Source organism: Coregonus lavaretus, assembly GCF_964263955.1.
Source record: "Coregonus lavaretus genome assembly, chromosome: 1".
In the NCBI taxonomy this organism is placed as follows: Eukaryota; Metazoa; Chordata; class Actinopteri; order Salmoniformes; family Salmonidae; genus Coregonus; species Coregonus lavaretus.
Window position 1 is genome coordinate 64,209,844 of NC_139988.1, and position 18,982 is coordinate 64,228,825.

General features: G+C 44.3%; 1 protein-coding gene across 1 annotated transcript in view; it reads right to left on the minus strand.

Moving 5' to 3' along the window:
* LOC311121446 (mediator of RNA polymerase II transcription subunit 24-like) overlaps nucleotides 1-18,605 on the minus strand; it is a 50,983-nt gene extending 32,378 nt beyond the window's left edge. Inside the window, exons 1-15 of the mRNA XM_084157963.1 lie at nucleotides 18,494-18,605; nucleotides 5,202-5,342; nucleotides 5,003-5,085; nucleotides 4,758-4,796; nucleotides 4,565-4,638; nucleotides 4,038-4,261; nucleotides 3,647-3,758; nucleotides 3,391-3,541; nucleotides 2,933-3,046; nucleotides 2,797-2,850; nucleotides 2,558-2,643; nucleotides 1,380-1,466; nucleotides 1,071-1,170; nucleotides 699-841; nucleotides 358-395 (exon numbers count right to left, since the gene is read on the minus strand). Of these exons, the coding sequence (XP_084014089.1) occupies nucleotides 358-395; nucleotides 699-841; nucleotides 1,071-1,170; nucleotides 1,380-1,466; nucleotides 2,558-2,643; nucleotides 2,797-2,850; nucleotides 2,933-3,046; nucleotides 3,391-3,541; nucleotides 3,647-3,758; nucleotides 4,038-4,261; nucleotides 4,565-4,638; nucleotides 4,758-4,796; nucleotides 5,003-5,085; nucleotides 5,202-5,331 (1,435 nt within the window). The 5' untranslated portion in view covers nucleotides 5,332-5,342; nucleotides 18,494-18,605. The remainder of the gene's footprint in view (nucleotides 1-357; nucleotides 396-698; nucleotides 842-1,070; nucleotides 1,171-1,379; nucleotides 1,467-2,557; nucleotides 2,644-2,796; nucleotides 2,851-2,932; nucleotides 3,047-3,390; nucleotides 3,542-3,646; nucleotides 3,759-4,037; nucleotides 4,262-4,564; nucleotides 4,639-4,757; nucleotides 4,797-5,002; nucleotides 5,086-5,201; nucleotides 5,343-18,493) is intronic.
* Between the last annotated feature and the right edge of the window lie 377 nt (nucleotides 18,606-18,982).

Here is an 18,982-nt window from a genome sequence, read left to right on the forward strand (position 1 = left end):
TGACCCATTCCACACATCTGCTGTTAGTCATGTAGACTGAGACAGTGTATCTTTACTATAAAATATATTTGTATTGTCTGTATGTCAGAGTTCTCAACCCAACAGTCAAGAGTGTTGGGTCGACCAGCCTCACTTACTACCTTATTAATACGTTTTGAATAAAGTAATATCCTGATTGGTGATTGACCTTGTCTCTCCTCATTATTGATTAGAATTTCCACGACAAATGTCACTATCAAATCTGTTTCAACAAGTCCCACACTCAGCAAGTCCCCAACATTCATGTAAAATCTCATTCAAAAAGTCCCATACTCAGTAACACTGGAACTGTCAGACATTCTTAACTCATGTACTCACATCCTTCTCCACTGATGTGCTTCGGAAACTCATTCAGCCTGAAGAGCAAAGACAGAGCATCAATAAATAATAATAACATTATGTCCCTCTTACATCATTTGGACTTTCCCATTTGGCCCTTAAAGCCACAATCTGTCATTTGTTTCTCAACCAAAAAGGCAGCCCCACCACTTGGTTTTCTATTAAGCTGAGGAATGGGGCTGGAGTAACCAACACCAAATTACAGATTGTATCTTTAAGACTCTCCACAGTAACATAGTTTGAGTCTGTCAATACAGTGGATTGAACTGTCCTAATGGACTTTAATATAATACATGTCAATGGCTTGATGTCTGTCTCACTTGATGAACTTCCGGGCGAAGGATTTGAGTTTTCCCGTGGCTGCGGCTGCAGCCAGGAGGAGGTCCAGGCTCTTTCCAGACAGCATGTGTCCCAGCACACCCAGCAGGCCCTCTGGAGACTTGGAGTGGTCTGCGTCCACCGTCTAACACAACAGGGGAAGACAGATACAGTGATGACAGTGTGATATGGCTTTAGGACGAGGTGAACTAACAGTCTTATCATCAGTACTAATCCAGGGATATAGTAGCGGGTAAAAGTCAGCTTCGTGGTCATTAGGATACACCGTAGCAAAACATTTAGCAATGAACCTCCTCTTGAACAACATGACCCTGCTGACTGTAAGGCTAGGTTGGCATTGGGAGAAGGAGGACCTTGAGGATGTTGGTGACGGTGGGCTCGGCTCGCAGGATGAGGCCTGGGTTGGGCTGGATGTTGGCATTTTCTGCAGTCTTCAGCCGTGGGGCGTACTCCCTGTCCTCACCCCTGAAGAAAAGGTTACACACGAGAGAGAGCGAGAGGAGCGAGACTGACAGACAGACAGTGATTTAGTGAGAGGAAAGAGTGAAAGGAGGAGAGACAGAATGAAAGATATTAGCGCCAAACTTGATGTATTTATACTGTATCATTCTCTTCCAGTGATGTTACACATCTGAAGGGGCAGGATGGCTACCTGTACGTACCGTTTAGAAGTGAGGTTGGTCGTGTTAGAGTCCGATAGGAGACCCAGCTTATTGCACTCCTGCAGTAGCATGCTTAGACAGTCGCAGCTGTAAAAAAAGAGACATGGAGTGTTGGGCCAGTAACTGAAAGATCGCTAGTTCTAATCCCCGAGCCGGCAAGGTGGAAAAATCTGCTGTTTTGCCCTTGAGCAAGGCAGTTAACCCCCAACAACAACTGCTCCCCGGGCGCCGTGGACATTGATTAAGGCAGCCCCACCGTACCTCTCTGATTCAGAGGGGTTGGGTTAATTGCGGAAGACACATTTCGGTTGAATGCATTCAGTTGTGCAGCTGGCAAGGTATCCCCTTTCCCTTGATTATCCCTTTTATACCATGGCTATAATTAAACACATTTGCCACTAGAAATGTGTTCAACATCCACTGAAGTAGCTAGCAAGTTTACTAGATAGCTACAGTAGTTGCCTTGGCAACCAAACAAACAGACTTGCTAGTTTAGCCACAGATAGAACAATGAGACATATTTCACCAGAGGTGTAAATGTGAAGCATCCGCTTGGCGTTTCCACTCACTACCAAATATGGTAGTGAGAGGAAGCTTCCTCTCATTTTGTCATTGATTAAATATTTTCTCTCAATACAATTTTCTGTTCCCAAAACGACTATATGTATGGACAAAGTTTTGTATAGTTTCCCCTTTGTAAAAGTTTTTAAAAATTGCGTTGTTTAGGTGTGCAATGGAAAATTGAGTTATTGCACTTCACAGAGTAGGCGTTCCCTAACGGAAATAGGCAGACGTATGCTAGAACGTGCCAATAGGATCTCACTAACTCGTGCTTAGCTCTGCCCACCTCATTGGAAATGACAGGCTGTGGTCTCTTGGTCTAGTTATACAATTATTTGGTTTAGCTAACCAAACCATCAGTCCTAGCTTGCTATTATGAAAATAGAATTCAACAATGTTTTCAATTCGACTTTTGCTTTCAAAAGCAGCTCAAACATAGAACATGTAAGCATTAACTATAGCCATTGAATCCTACCGTGCTGATATACCGTGCGTTATAGGGAAATAATGCACGCTCTAGCATGCCCTTCAAGCCAATCAGAAACGAGTATTCAACAATGCCATTGTATAAAACATGATAATATGCTTCTTATGTTCTGTTTTTCGTTTTCACTCACTTGCATCGCTGGTCAGCCTTGTCCAGTAGTGGTGTGAGCTTCAGCAGGTACTCAAAGGCAATGTTCACGTCGTCCATGAAGTCCTGCTGCAGATTGACACAGAGACTAGACCAGCAGTATTCACTATCCTACATTCATATCATTCAGTGGTGATTGAGTAATTTTACCAATGTATTTATTACTGGTAAATAAACTTGAAACAGACATTATGATGTCAAGAGAATAACTCAGTACTATACCTGTACCTTCTCTCCCTGGGGATACTTCTTCAGCCTGAGGAGAACCTGGGGGATCTAGAGATGAGAGGAGAGATGGTAAGATGGTGACAATTCATCGGCTCCAATGAAAAGAAAACATTCACTAACTATCCAGTACCTTGAGGAACGTGAAGGCGGTCCACTTAAGTTCTTCAGTGCCCTCTGGTGACTCAATGAGGCCAGTGAAACATGCCTTCCAGATCTCCAACACAAAGAGTGGCGCAGGGATACGCTGCACAGGGGAACGCACAGGGGAACGCACCAGGGTTGGGGGGGTTGGGTCAATATTCAATTTCAAATCAGTCAATTCAGGAAGTAAACTGAATTACAATTTCCCTCAACTAAAAGTGAAACTCGCATTGCATACGTTAACTCTAGACCAGGGGTTCTTAAACTTTTTCAGCTCGAGATGCAAATTATAAGTAGACCGTCCTCCCGTGACCCAAATTAAGAAGAAATAGTGTGTGATTATAGATTTATTCTCATAACTCGTGATCCACCTCTCACATGCCCAGGGCCCACTTTGGTTCCAGACACATATTTAAGAAACCCTGCTCTAGACCAATCAAGGCTCACCTGCATCCTCTTGATCATCATCAGCTGTTCCACCAGTGGCTGGGTCTCGCCCGTCAGGTTCATGGTTCCTTCCAGCATGATGAAGGCGTGGACCGAAGGGAACGACGAGTGGTGCAGGGGGTCTGACTGTTCCGACAGCATCGTAGGAATACTGAAGGGGAAGATAGTTCAGATTATTATAAAAAAACAGCCATTGTGGCTTCAATTATTGTTTACAAAGGCAATGGCTTGTGCTCCAAAAGTGCTACATTCTCACCTCTTCACCAATGAAATACACTCCTCCAGCTTGCCTCTCAGTGTCTGATTGGTTAGACTGCTGAGGCCCTCTGTCACTTTGAGCAAAGCTTGCTCCACATTGGTCCAGGAGGCTTTTGAAACATATCAGTAAAATCGGTATAAGACAAAATAAGATTTATCCTACTAAACTGAAAGAATACACATACAATGGACGGAGCCAAGACTTGGGTGAAACCGAAGCCCTCAGATATGATGTGCAGTTAAACATACCAATGAAATTAATTCAAATCAAATGCTACAACAACAATATGAATATATTGTTGTTATTTCAGTTTGATCCAAATAATATGCAGCCAAGCACAGGTAGTGATAGGAAAACCCCTTAGAAGATTCCGTAGCCCCTGACTGACCTTGGTCCTCCAGGCGTGCAATGTGGACCAGGGCCCTGTTCTTGGTGCTGTTCACCAGGTCCCTTAGCCTCTCCTGGCAGGCCCTCAGGCTGGCTTCTGTGCTGGCCGACGGCCCCAGCTCCCTAAGCCTCTCGCAGTACCAGGCACAGCCTGTCAGCAACCACACTACAATGCCCAGCAGGGCCCGGCAAAGCCCGATGCACTCCTCCGCCTTCCCGTAGCAACTGGGGTGGAGGGTGGGTTGGGGTAGAATTGAGGTTTGGGATTATTCTGGGGATTCTTTTTCAATATCTAAAGGTGACTTGACATCAGAAATGCACTCACTCTCTGATGCTCTGAGAAAATCCTTCGACCAGCAGACTCATAACTATTAGTGCTTTAACCATATTTAATAACAAATGGTAAATGGAAGGTATGTCATCTTTGTCAGGTTGCATCTCTTGATACGCAGCGCCAGGATGAAACATTTTCCATGGCTAACACCACTGCCACATTTAAAGGAAGGACTAATATAAAAGGATGCGTACCTGAGACGGTGGGAGAACATGTCCATAATCTCCAACAGGGACTTGATGCAGAGCTCTCTGGAGAAATCATCAAACTTGGGAAGAAACAGGGGCATTTGTCAGACAAGTTGTCCTCCGATGAAAGTATGCATGTCTAGTAGCAGTCAGACAGTTGGTATTAGCCAGAGAGAAAGAAAAAGGAGGCCAAACTCACCTTACTGATGGCTAAGAGGACACTTGAATAAGACACCATCTGAGGAAAGACAATGGTTTAAATTTGTAATTATTGTGCATAATAAATCAAGCCCACCAGCAAATCTTGAACACTGTCTTTCCTACTATGTGCAGAATATGAAGATTAACCCTTTAATATCGCTACAACCAAAGAATACAGATCGTATATGTCTATTTTGACGCTATGTAAAGGGTAAAATACGGGTTTCAAAATGTCAACCTTACCTGGGAACTGATGGCATACTTGAGGTAGGACAAGATGAGTGGGTTGGGAGAAGGGCCAATCATTGCCTGCTCCATAATAGCCTCTGGAACATAGGGAAATAAAGAAATTACTTATTTCATACCCTGAAATCATATTAATTCATTGTTTACTTTCCACTTCGCATGCATTTACATGGATGATCAACATAAGTCAGCTGACCTGCCAGGTTGAGGTAGTCCCATGTGGCTCCCTTTGGGAAGTTATTTTTGATGTTGATGGCCCACTGGTAGTCGCTCCAACGCTCCTTCCAAGCCTGGAGGATGGCTTGTTTCAAATTGACCACCTTCATACCGACAAGAGCTAAACACATTATCAAACACATGCATGAGTTTTTAGCATGTGAAAATGTCATAAGATGCATCAGCTCCATTATGTACGTTTTTCTTGGTGAAACTGTAGCCACAAAGTTGTGCCTAGTGACACTGCTGGTCCACGACTTTGATGCAAGGCCATGCATGTCGGATGCGCAATGAAGCTCGTAGTGCAGATCCAACACATGCACATGAACCAGAAGTAGTCTGGCGGTAAACAAAATGTTCAAAAGTAGTTTATTTCGTATTTTGGATAAATGACACCCTGCATACACAAAGAACTAGCTTATTCAACCGCAACTAGCTCTGTCCCGCAACTAAGGGACTCTGCTGCAACTAAGGGATTCTGGTTCTGTATCAGCGCTGCGCAATGTCCCAGAAGAATCCCTTAGCTAACAGCAACTAACGCCTCGATCACACCTACAGCGTCATGGTACACCTGAAGTACATTAATTTCGAATGGAACGCTGCGTTTGCCTTTTGCATTGCATTGAAGAGGCAGTTGCAGTGCGTTCTGTGTGGTGCATACGCTGGATTTATCGAACGTATGCCTCAAATTGTATGCGAAGACGGCTAGACAGAAATGGTAGCAGAAGGTGAATGTTGAACTTTTGTTGCACACATATCCAGATGATGCTGCATACCATTTTGCGTAGCTACGCAACTATACTGACAGGACATAAGCCCAATGATCCCAGCAGCATCCTTAGTTGCAGTCGAAGTCAACAGAGAACAGTTCGTCCACACACTACCAACATCTTTACATTGGTGAGAAGTCTCTTTTCACTATTTGGTGAGTAACAAAAGTATATTGAGGCCAGTTGCTAAACAAAATTCTGGATAAGTGATGTTGATGAAGGCTCAGCCGCATGTAACGCCATGGACCAGAGCTACTATGCATGCACATCCTACCGTACTGAGTGTGGCCTTCTAGCTAGATTGTTGTTGTTCACCTTGTAGACTGTTTGCAAGAAAGTTGTTCACGTATTACAATGTACATTTGAGACATATCTACCAACAACAATGACTAGCTAGCAAGCAGTCTTCCCCAGCAAAGTAGCTAGCTAGCAAGCTTACTGTTATTAGCTAGCTAGCTAATGTTAGCAATCTGCAGGCAAGTTGCACGACGGGCTTGCAATGAGAGCCCTGTTGCACTCAATATGAATACTATAATACTTAGCTAAATAGATACATGACCAGTTAAATTAATACTTACATGAAACGTCGACTGCATTGGGAAAGTATTCAGACCCCTTGACCTTTTCCACATTTTGTTACGTTACAGCCTTATTTTAAAATTGATTAAATTGTTGTTTTTCTCATCAAATCTACATACAATACCCCATAAGGACAAAGCAAAAACAGGTTTTTAGATATTTTTGCAAATGTATAAGAAAAACAACATTTACATTAAGTATTCAATCCCCTTACTCAGTACTTTGTTGAAGCACCTTTGGCAGCGATTACAGCCTCGAGTCTTCTTGGGTACGATGCTACAAGCTTGGCACACCTGTATTTGGGGAGTTTCTCCCATTCTTTTCTGCAGATCCTCTCAAACTCTGTCAGGTTGGATGGGAAGCATCGCTGCACAGCTATTTTCAGGTCTCTCCAGAGATGTCCGATTGGATTCATGTCGGGGCTCTGGCTGGGCCAATCATGGACATACAGAGACTTGTCCCGAAGCCACTCCTGTGTTGTCTTGGCTGTGTGCTTAGGGTCGTTGTCCTGTTGGAAGGCGAACCTTCACCCCAGTCTGAGGTCCTGAGTGCTCTGGAGCAGGTTTTTATCAAGGATCTCTCTGTACTTTGCTCCGTTCATCTTTCCCTCGATCCTGACTAGTCTCCCAGTCCATGCCGCTGAAAAACATCCCCACAGCATGATGCTGCCACCACCATGCTTCACCGTAGGGATGGTGCCAGGTTTCCTCCAGATGTGACGCTTGGCATTCAGGCCAAAGAGTTCAGTCTTGGTTTCATCAGACGAGAGAATCTTGTTTCTCATGGTCTGAGAGTCTTTAGAGGTGCCTTTCGGCAAACTCCAAGCGGGCTGTCATATGCCTTTTACTGAGGAGTGGCTTCCGTCTGGCCACTCTACCATAAAGGCCTGATTGGTGGAGTGCTGCAGAGATGGTTGTCCTTCTGGAAGGTTCTCCCATCTCCACAGAGGAACTCTGGAGCTCTGTCAGAGTGACCATCGGGTTTTTGGTCACCTCCCTGACCATGGCCCTTCTCCCCCGATTGCTCAGTTTGGCCGGGCGGCCAGCTCTAGGAAGAGTCTTGGTGGTTCCAAACTTCTTCCATTTAAGAATGATGGAGGACACTGTGTTCTTGGGGACCTTCAATGCAGCAGACATTTTTTGGTACCCTTCCCCAGAACTGTGCCTCGACACAATCCTGTCTGGGAGCTCTACGGACAATTCCTTCGACTTCACGGATTGGTTTTTGCTTATGAAGACAGGTGTGTGCCTTTCCAAATCATGTCCAATCAATTGAATTTACCACAGGTGAAAAGTTTTAGAACACCGACTCATTCAAGGGTCTTTATTTTTTTTAATACTATTTTCTACATTGTAGAATAATAGTGAAGACATCAAAACTATGAAATAACACATGTAGTAACCAAAAAATGTGTTAAACAAATCAAAATATATTTTATATAGAGATTCTTCAAATAGCCACCCTTTGCCTTCATGACAGCTTTGCACACTCTTGGCATTCTCTCAACCAGCTTTATGCGGTAATCACCTGGATTGCATTTCAATTAACAGGTGTGCCTTCTTAAAAGTTAATTTGTGGAATTTCTTTCTTTCTTAATGCGTTTGAGCCAATCAGTTGTGTTGTGACAAGGTAGGGGGGGTATACAGAAGATCGCCCTATTTGGTAAAAGACCAAGTCCATATTATGGCAAGAACAGCTCAAATAAGCAAAGAGAAACGACAGTCCATTATTACTTTAAGACATGATGGTCAGTCAATCTGGAACATTTCAAGAACTTTGAAAGTTTCTTCAAGTGCAGTCGCAAAAACCATCAAGCGCTATGATGAAACTGGACCGCCACAGGAATGGAAGACCCAGAGTTACCTCTGCTGCAAAGGATAAGTTCATTAGAGTTACCAGCCTCAGAATTTTCAGCCCAAATAAATGCTTCACAGTGTTCAAGTAACAGACATCTCAACATCAACTGTTCAGAGTAGACTGTGTGAAATCAGGCCTTCATGGTCGAATTGCTGCAAAGAAACCATTAGTAAAAGGACACCAATAAGAAGAAGAGACTTGCTTGGGCCAAGAAACATGAGCAATGGACATTAGACCGGTGGAAATCTGTGTGGGTGAACGGATGATCTCCGCATGTGTATTTCCCACCGTAAAGCATGGAGGAGGAGGTGTGATTGTGTGGGGGTGCTTTGCTGGTAACACTGTCTGTGATTTATTTAGAATTCAAGGCACACTTAACCAGCATGGCTACCACAGCATTCTGCAGCGATACGCCATCCCATCTGGTTTGGGCTTAGTGGGACTATCATTTGTTTTTCAACAGGACAATGACCCAACACAACTCCAGGCTGTGTATGGGCTATTTTACCAAGAAGGAGAGTGATGGAGTGCTGCATCAGATGACCTGGCCTCCACAATCCCCCGACCTCAACCAAATTGAGATGGTTTGGGATGAGTCGGGCCGCAGAGTGAAGGAAAAGCAGCCAACAAGTGCTCAGCATATGTGGGAACTCCTTCAAGACTGTTGGAAATGCATTCCAGGTGAAGCTGGTTGAGAGAATGCCAAGAGTGCCAGTGATGGGAGGATAAACTGCATCGTTTACAGCAAATAATTTGCCAAGGATCAGAAGAGACAGAGTGAGCTGCCTGCTAGCCAGCTGCACAGCAAGATAGATGGACCTGTGTGAAACTACCCCATTCATAGACGCTAACTACTTTAGCGCCTATTGACGATAGTATCTTCTGACCGGGGGAGTTTTGTTAACGTCTTAAACTCTGATGCCCTCTGGTGGCATTTTCTAAACGACTCATAACATTATATACTACATTACGTTTACATTTTACTACCCTCATTAAGTACATTTCGGTTGAAAATAACGAAGTCCTACAAACACATGCTTAGTCCTGTTAGAAAGGTAATAACTGTGGGATTCTGATAAAGGTGTCAGAAACCATGGATACAAGGTCATTTGGATGGAGAAGGAAATGCATTGCTTTACAATGACCATCAGGGTGTACCCTTTCCATGCCAGGGTTTCCCTTAGGAAAATGTGGCGCCGGACAACGTGACCGGGAAGATTTTAATTTGTCGGCCATTTGAGAAATGTACCAGACCCATAAGCATTGGGTGCATAACCCATTAGGGCGTCCACCAACAGTGCTCAAAACGACAGAAATCACATTTATATTATGGTAATACATCTTAACAGAACATGCAAACGTCATTTTCAAACATTTGCCAAAATCCAAATTGCGGGAAAATAATTCTAAACAGCGCACCTGAGAACGGTTCTATATGTGACAGATGAAAATCTCTGTTAGAAACTTAGAAAGAGGGTGAATCTATAGATGCAACAACTAAGATGGGTTGCTAATGACTAGGATTGTGCCTTTGGCTTGGCTTCTGGACAACTAAATAAAGTTTATATTAATAGAACAGGAGAGAAATGGCATAGCGGTGTATATGGAAGTATATGGAAATACATTTGCCAAAATTATATAAACTGAACAGAAATATATAAACACAACATGTAAAGTGTTGGTCCCATGTTTCATGAGCTGAAATAAATGATCACATAAATTTTCCATTTGCACAAAAAGCTAATTTCTCTCAAATGTTGTGCACAAATGTTTACATCCCTGTTAGTGAGCATTTCTCCTTTGCCAAGATAATCCATCTACCTGACAGGTGTGGCATATCAAGAAGCTGATTAAACCGCAAGATCATTACACAGGTGCACCTTTTTTGTCACACAACACAATGCCACAGATGTCTCAAGTTGAGGGAGCGTGCAATTGGCATGCTGACTGCAGGAATGTCCACCAGAGCTGTTGCCAGAGACCTTAATGTTAATTTCTCTTCCATAAACCGCTTCCAACTTCGTTTTAGAGAATCTGGCAGGATGTTCAACTGGCCTCACAACTGTGTGTAACCACGCCAGCCCTGAACCTCCACATTCGGCTTCTTCACCTGCAGGATCGTCTGAGACCAGCCCCCCGGACAGCTGATGAAACTGTGGGTTTGCACAAACAAATAATTTCTGCACAAACTGTCAAAAACCATCTCAGGGAAGTTCATCTGACTGCTTGTCGTCCTCACCAGGGTCTTGACCTGACTGCAGTTCGGCATCATAACCGACTTCAGTGAGCAAATGCTCACCTTCGATGGCTACTGGCACGCCGGAGAAGTGTGCTCATCAAGGATGAATCTCGGTTTACATGTATGGTGTAGTGTGGGCGAGCAGTTTGCTGATGTCAACATTGTGAACAGAATGCCCCATGGTGGCAGTGGGGTAATGGTATGTGCAGGCATAAGCTACTGACAACAAACACAATTGCATTTTATCGATGGTAATTTGAATGCACAGAGATACCGTGACAAGATCCAGAGGCCCATTTTTGTGCCATTCATCCGCCGCCATCACCTCATGTTTCAGCATAATAATGTACGGCCCCATGTCGCAAGGATCTATACATAATTCCTGGAAGCTGAAAATGTCCCAGTTCTTCCATGGCCTGCATACTCTCCCGACATGTCACCCATTGAGCATGTTTGGGATAATCTGGATCGATGTGTACGACAGCGTGTTCCAGTTCCCGCCAAAATCCGGCAACTTCATACAGCCACTTTAGAGGATGGGACAACATTCCACAATCAACAGCCTGATCAACTCTATGTGAAGGAGATGTTACCAACAGATGCATATCTGTATTCCAAGTCATGTGAAATCCATCGATTAGGGCCTAATTAATTTATTTAAATTGACTGATTTCCTTATATGAACTGTAACTCAGTAAAAACGTTGAAATTGTTGCATGTTGCGTTTCCATTTTTGTTCAGTGTAAATACTTATTTCTATACAGTGTAATTACTCCTTTCTATACAGAAATAAATAAAATACTTCAAAATACTTCACCAGAAAGCATGACTTAGCCACAGAGGAATCGAGGATCATTAGCTTCTTTAAACAAATAGCTGTTGATTGTTTCAAATCACAAGCTCGTAAGCCTATGCCTATTTGGGAAGCCTGCAATTTGGCCACATTAATTTCATTCTCGGATTGGAAACGTTGTTTGCAGAGTTCACAACCTGCTCCCCTTGTGAGAAACAAGTTTTGGTTTATTTCATAACCATAATTTACTAGATGTGTCAATTTTTTCATTGTCTTTTGTTTGGAATGCGCCATGTGAGCAATGAGCATGTGTCTGGTTTCTCTGTCCTGATAATGTTGAGGGAGCGTGTACGCCTGAGCATGGATATAACTACCTGGCCTGCTGCTGCAAATGATAATATATTACAACTATAGTTCCTCACAGTAAGCTATATGAAAAATCTTTCCATCAAACTCCCCCTCCATAATCACCAATCCTCGGTGTGAAAGTGCAATGCTGCATTGGCCTATAGGGTACGAGTGCTCCACGAAAATGAGTATATGAAAATCATAACGTGCACGCAGAACTGTAGAAATTGTAGGATAAATTGCTCTTGTCCTTCTAGACCTGTCTGCTGCCTTTGATACTGTGAACCATCAGATCCTCCTCTCCACCCTCTCCGAGCTGGGCATCTCCGGCGCGGCTCACTCCTGGATTGTGTCCTACCTGACCGGTCGCTCCTACCAAGTGGCGTGGCGAGAAGCTGTCTTCGCACCACGTGCTCTCACCACTGGTGTCCCCCAGGGCTCAGTTCTAGGCCCTCTCCTTTTCTCCCTATACACCAAGTCACTTGGCTCTGTCATATCCTCACATGGCCTCTCCTATCATTGCTACGCTGACGATGCTACGCACAACTAATCTTCTCCTTTCCCCCTTCTGATAACCAGGTGACGAATCGCATCTCTGCATGTCTGGCCGACATATCAGTATGGATGACGGATCACCACCTCAAGCTGAACCCTGGCAAGACGGAGCTGCTCTTCCTCCCGGGGAAGGACTGCCCGTTCCATGATCTCGCCATCACGGTTGACAACTCTGTTGTGTCCTCCTCCCAGAGTGCGAAGAGCCTTGGCGTGACCCTGGACAACACCCTGTCGTTCTCCGCTAACATCAAGGCGGTGACCCGATCCTGCAGGTTCATGCTCTACAACATTCGGAGAGTACGACCCTGCCTTACACAGGAAGCGGCACAGGTCCTAATCCAGGCACTTGTCAGCTCCCGTCTGGATTACTGCAACTCGCTGTTGGCTGGGCTCCCTGCCTGTGCCATTAAACCCCTACAACTCATCCAGAATGCCGCAGCCCGTCTGGTGTTCAACCTTCCCAAGTTCTCTCACGTCACCCCCCTCCTCCGCACACTCCACTGGCTTCCAGTTGAAGCTCGCATCCGTTACAAGACCATGGTCCTTGCCTATGGTGCAGTGAGGGGAACGGCACCTCCGTACCTTCAGGCTCTGATCAGTCCCTACACCCAAACGAGGGCATTGCGTTCATCCACCTCTGGCCTGCTGGCTCCCCTTCCTCTGCGGAAGCATAGTTCCCGCTCAGCCCAGTCAAAACTGTTCGCTGCTCTGGCACCCCAATGGTGGAACAAGCTCCCTCACGACGCCAGGACAGCGGAGTCACTCACCACATTCCGGAGACATTTGAAACCCCACCTCTTTAAGGAATACCTGGGATAGGATAAAGTAATCCTTCTACCCCTGTGTCTGTGTGCGCATGCAGGTGGCAAGGGCGCAGAGTTGGGCATATTATTTGTCTCTCTAGGCCTAATCATTTGGGCTACTGAATACAACAGAACTGTGACATATACAGCCAAAACGTTACTAATTGGTAAATAGTAACTCTGCTTTTTGTTCATGAAAATCCCAATTATATGTAATCTGTTACCACCCCTGGTGTGTGTGTATTTTACTTTTATTTGAAATCATCAGCCCTGAAAATGTCATAACAATATGACCACTGTATCTTGAGATATTGGACAAAAAGTGTTGAATTCTGAACACCTCCCTCTGCAACTAGATTCTGGTCTTCCTGACAGGCCGCCCCCAGGCGGTGAGGGTAGGCAACATCACATCCACCACCCTGACCATCAACACAGGGGCCCCTCAGGGCGTGTGCTTAGTCCCCTCCTGTACTCCCTGTTCATCCACGACTGTGTGGCCGCTGAAGTTTGCTGACGACACGACGATGGTAGGACTGATCACCGACGACGATGAGGCAGCCTATAGGGAGGAGGTCAGAGACCTGGCAGTGTGGTGCCAGGACAACAACCTTTCCCTCAACGTCAGCAAGACAAAGGAGCTGATCGTGGACTACAGGAAACAGAGGGGCGAGCACGCCCCCATCTACATCGACGGGGCTGTAGTGGAGTGGGTCGAGACCTTCAAGTTCCTGCGTCCACATCACTAAGGAATTAACATGGTCCACACACACCCACACAGTTGTGAAGAGGGCACGACAGCACCTCTTCCCCCTCAGGAGGCTAAAAAAAGACTTGGCATGGGCCCTCAGATCCTCAACTAGCTCTACAGCTGCACCATTGAGAGTATCTTGACTGGCTGCATCACTGCTCGGTACAACAACTGTAAGGCACCCGATTGCAAGGCGCTACAGAGGATGGTGAATACGGCCCAGTACATCACTGGGGCTGAGCTCCCTGCCATCCAGCACCTTTACATCAGGCGGTGTCTAAGGGTCTAAGAAAGGGCCCAAAAAATTGTCAAAGACTCCAGCCACCAAAGCCATAGACTGTTCTCTTTGCTACCACTTGGCAAGCGGTACCAGTGTGCAACCAACAGGACCCTGAACAGCTTCTACCACCAAGCCATAAGACTGCTAAACAAGGCTGCTAAATAGCTAATCAAATGGCTACCCGGGCTACCTGCAGTCACCCTTTTTATTAACAAACTCTTTTGCACTGACTATGCACACACACTGGACTCTACCCACACACATACTTACACCCCAACACACACACACACTACATACGTCCACACACACACATCACATGCGCCCACATGCATTCTGACGACACACACACTCTGCTGTTACTGCTACACATACGCTGCTGCTACAGCTCATTCTTATCTATCCTGTTGCCTAGTCACTTTACCCCTACCTATATGTACAGTGGGGAGAACAAGTATTTGATACACTGCCGATTTTGCAGGTTTTCCTACTTACAAAGCATGTAGAGGTCTGTAATTTTGATCATAGGTACACTTCAACTGTGAGAGACGGAATCTAAAACAAAAATCCAGAAAATCACATTGTATGATTTTTAAGTAATTAATTTGCATTTTATTGCATGACATAAGTATTTGATCACCTACCAACCAGTAAGAATTCCGGCTCTCACAGACCTGTTCGTTTTTCTTTAAGAAGCCCTCCTGTTCTCCACTCATTACCTGTATTAACTGCACCTGTTTGAACTCGTTACCTGTATAAAAGACACCTGTCCACACACTCAATCAAACAGACTCCAACCTCTCCACAATGGCCAAGACCAGAGAGCTGTGTAAGGACATCAGGGATAAAATTGTAGACCTGCACAAGGCTGGGATGGGCTACAGGACAATAGGCGAGCAGCTTGGTGAGAAGGCAACAACTGTTGGCGCAATTATTAGAAAATTGAAGAAGTTTAAGATGACAGTCAATCACCCTCGGTCTGGGGCTCCATGCAAGATCTCACCTCGTGAGGCATCAATGATCATGAGGAAGGTGAGGGATCAGCCCAGAACTACACGGCAGGACCTGGTCAATGACCTGAAGAGAGCTGGGACCACAGTCTCAAAGAAAACCATTAGTAACACACTACGCCGTCATGGATTAAAATCCTGCAGCGCACGCAAGGTCCCCCTGCTCAAGCCAGCGCATGTCCAGGCCCGTCTGAAGTTTGCCAATGACCATCTGGATGATCCAGAAGAGGAATGGGAGAAGGTCATGTGGTCTGATGGGGCAAAAATAGAGCTTTTTGGTCTAAACTCCACTCGCTGTGTTTGGAGGAAGAAGAAGGATGAGTACAACCCCAAGAACACCATCCTAACCGTGAAGCATGGAGGTGGAAACATCATTCTTTGGGGATGCTTTTCTGCAAAGGGGACAGGACGACTGCACCGTATTGAGAGGAGGATGGATGGGGCCATGTATCGCGAGATCTTGGCCAACAACCTCCTTCCCTCAGTAAGCGCATTGAAGATCGGTCGTGGCTGGGTCTTCCAGCATGAAAACGACCCGAAACACACAGCCAGGGCAACTAAGGAGTGGCTCCGTAAGAAGCATCTCAAGGTCCTGGAATGGCCTAACCAGTCTCCAGACCTGAACCCAATAGAACATCTTTGGAGGGAGCTGAAAGTCCATATTGCCCAGCGACAGCCCCGAAACCTGAAGGATCTGGAGAAGGTCTGTATGGAGGAGTGGGCCAAAATCCCTGCTGCAGTCTGTGCAAACCTGGTCAAGACCTACAGGAAACGTATGATCTCTGTAATTGCAAACAAAGGTTTCTGTACCAAATATTAAGTTCTGCTTTTCTGATGTATCAAATACTTATATCATGCAATAAAATGCAAATTAATTACTTAAAAATCATACAATGTGATTTTCTGAATTTTTGTTTTAGATTCCGTCTCTCAGAGTCGAAGTGTACCTATGATATAAATTACAGACCTCTACACAGACCTCTTTGCAGGTAAACCTGCAAAAATCGGCAGTGTATCAAATACTTGTTCTCCCCATTGTAGATAGCTACCTCAGTTACCTCGTACCCCTGCACATCAACTCGGTACTGGTACTCCCTGTATATAGACATTGTTATTTTTACTCATTATTAATTCCTTGTGTCACTATTTATATTTTAATTTTATCTTTAACTCTGCATTATCGGAAAAGGACCCCGAAAGTAAGCATTTCACTGTTGGTCTACACCTGTTGTTTAGGAAGCATGTAAGAAATACAATTCTATTTGGAATTTAAGATTCCAGACAGGTGATTTGGTGCCTTATTGACAAGGGAATCAATCATTGACCTGTCCGCTACCTTTTTACCTTTTCTGATCACATGAAAATAAGATATCTCATAGCAAGTCCTAGCTCTTGATCATGACTCTCACTTCCATTACATTACACATAAGAGTCATTGGAGGAAGGCCTCTTCTGTATGGGGGGGGTTTGTAAAGAGCCCCAACCCTCTGGTTTTGTAGGCACAAGGACCTTATCTTTCATATCAGCAATAAATAATTTTCCAAAAAACTTAATTGTATTAATTTTTATTCTCATAATTGATGGGATGACTAACTTAGAAAGAATGCATTCTAGACTGTGCTGATGTGGGTTGTGTCACCTGGCAAGCTGTGATTGATGTGAAGAGCTGTTTTAGGGGGTAAAATGAGATAAGAATTTGTGTCTCCAAATACTAGACTATACTGGTCCTTTGTGATCTGTGAACCTTCCTTGGACGTAGGAATGGTGTCTAGGGGAGCTGGCTCTTCTCACCATGACAGGTTGTTATGATAAACTTATGCCTGGCAACCGGGATGCGCCAAGGGTCTGGGACTAGCCCGTGCGTCAACGGATAGGCTGAGTAAGTCTAAACCACGCTCAGCCTCTACTCTGATTGGCCAGCAGAGAGCGGGAACTGAGAACTGTCAAGAGTATTTGAAGAACAATCTGAAACAATGGATTAGTTCTCTGTCTGCCCTGCGAGGTATTTCAAGGAGCCCGTATATACGAACATCATATTTACTATTGAAGGTTTTGCATTAATTAAAATACTAGTCTGTCTATTTAGAAGACGTGTATTGACCTCTTTTGTTCCTAATGCCAGATTTGAATTGACGCAACTTTGACAATACAGAATTTTATAGGGTTAGTGTTCCCACACAGCCATCTCCATGTTACATCGCGTGTTTAAGTAAGCCAGAGGACCACCTGTGCTAATTAGCTATTCGAAATGCTCTGAACACCTGTGTGTAACAGAAGGCCGCCAGAAACGTGTTGTCACTGAAAAATACTGTTGGCTGCAACTGTGATAAAGCTGGTTAAAACAGTGTACAAAGTGTGTATTTTGCATTTGTGAAAATATTTTGATGTGATATGAAAGTAAAGGGCCGTATCGCAATTGAGATTCGATGCACTTTTAGATGGAGTATTTGGCTGTTTTGGCTGCCAGAGCCAGTCTCTCTCTGAAAAGAACATAAGGACCACCTTAAGAGTATATGTCAAATCAAATCAAATTGTATTTGCCACATGCGCCGAATACAACAGGTGTAGACATTACCGTGCAATGCTTACTTACAGCCCTTCCAACAATGCATTTTATTTATTTATTTAGGTATATTGACCTAAATAAGTCATATCCTCGTGAGAAAAAAAGTGTTCTGTGTTCCTGAAAAGTTGCTCTATAACACGGGATACAAAGTACAACACCAGAACCAAAGTTTCATTTTGACCCCCAACACCCTTCCAATGCAATGTCCCCTCAGAATCCTTAGTTGCGGTCGAAGCTAACAGATAACAGTTCGTCCACACACTACCAACATCTTTACTTTGGTGAGAAGTCTCTCATCACTATTTGGCGAGTAACAAAAGTATATTGAAGCCATCCCTAAACAAAATTCTGGAAAGGTGATGTTGAAGAACTTCATAGAGAAGGCTCAGCCGCACGTAACGCCATGGACCAGAGCTATTATGCTCATACACGTCCTACCGTACGGAGTGTGGCTTTCTATATAGCTTTTTTGTTGTTCACCGTGTAGACTGTTTGCAAGAAACTTGTTCACGTATTGCAATGTACATTTGAGACATATCTACCAACAACAATGACTCGTTAGCAAGCTGTCTTCCCCAGCAAAGTACTTAGCATAGCAAGCTTACTGTTGTTAGCTATACACAGCAAGTTGCACGAGGGGCTTGCAACGAGAGCCTTGGCGTACTCAATGTGAATACTATGAGATATGTAGCTAGCTAGATAAACAACCAGTTAAATTAATACTTACATGAAACGTCGAGAATGTTTGAATTTTATAGATAAATGTTGCCTAATATTGGATCCAGATTTACAAGACAATGAATGCCATCTATTTTAAAACTAAGAACAACATCGTATGCACTGATTGGTCAAGATAAACAGTTCTGAGTGAACAACAGGCCCATTGGTTACTTTCGTTCAAACCGCTCATTAACCATTTTTGGCACTAGATGTCACCACTTTCACACTTATGTTGAGCTCCTTGCCACTGTTTAGCTGAGAACTGTGAATGCGAACAAATCATCAGAGGACAGGTTAGGTGTAGAATAACAATAAAGCTGACATGGAAACACAATTACTAATTTAATGGTATATCATATCACACTAAAAAGGCCACAATAGACCTACTGCCCCCCCCCCCACCCTTCAGAGGTGTTTTGAATATTCGGCCAATAGACCATGACTAGTTAAATTAATGTTGGAAAACCTAAGAACAACAACAAGTGTTATCTGACAT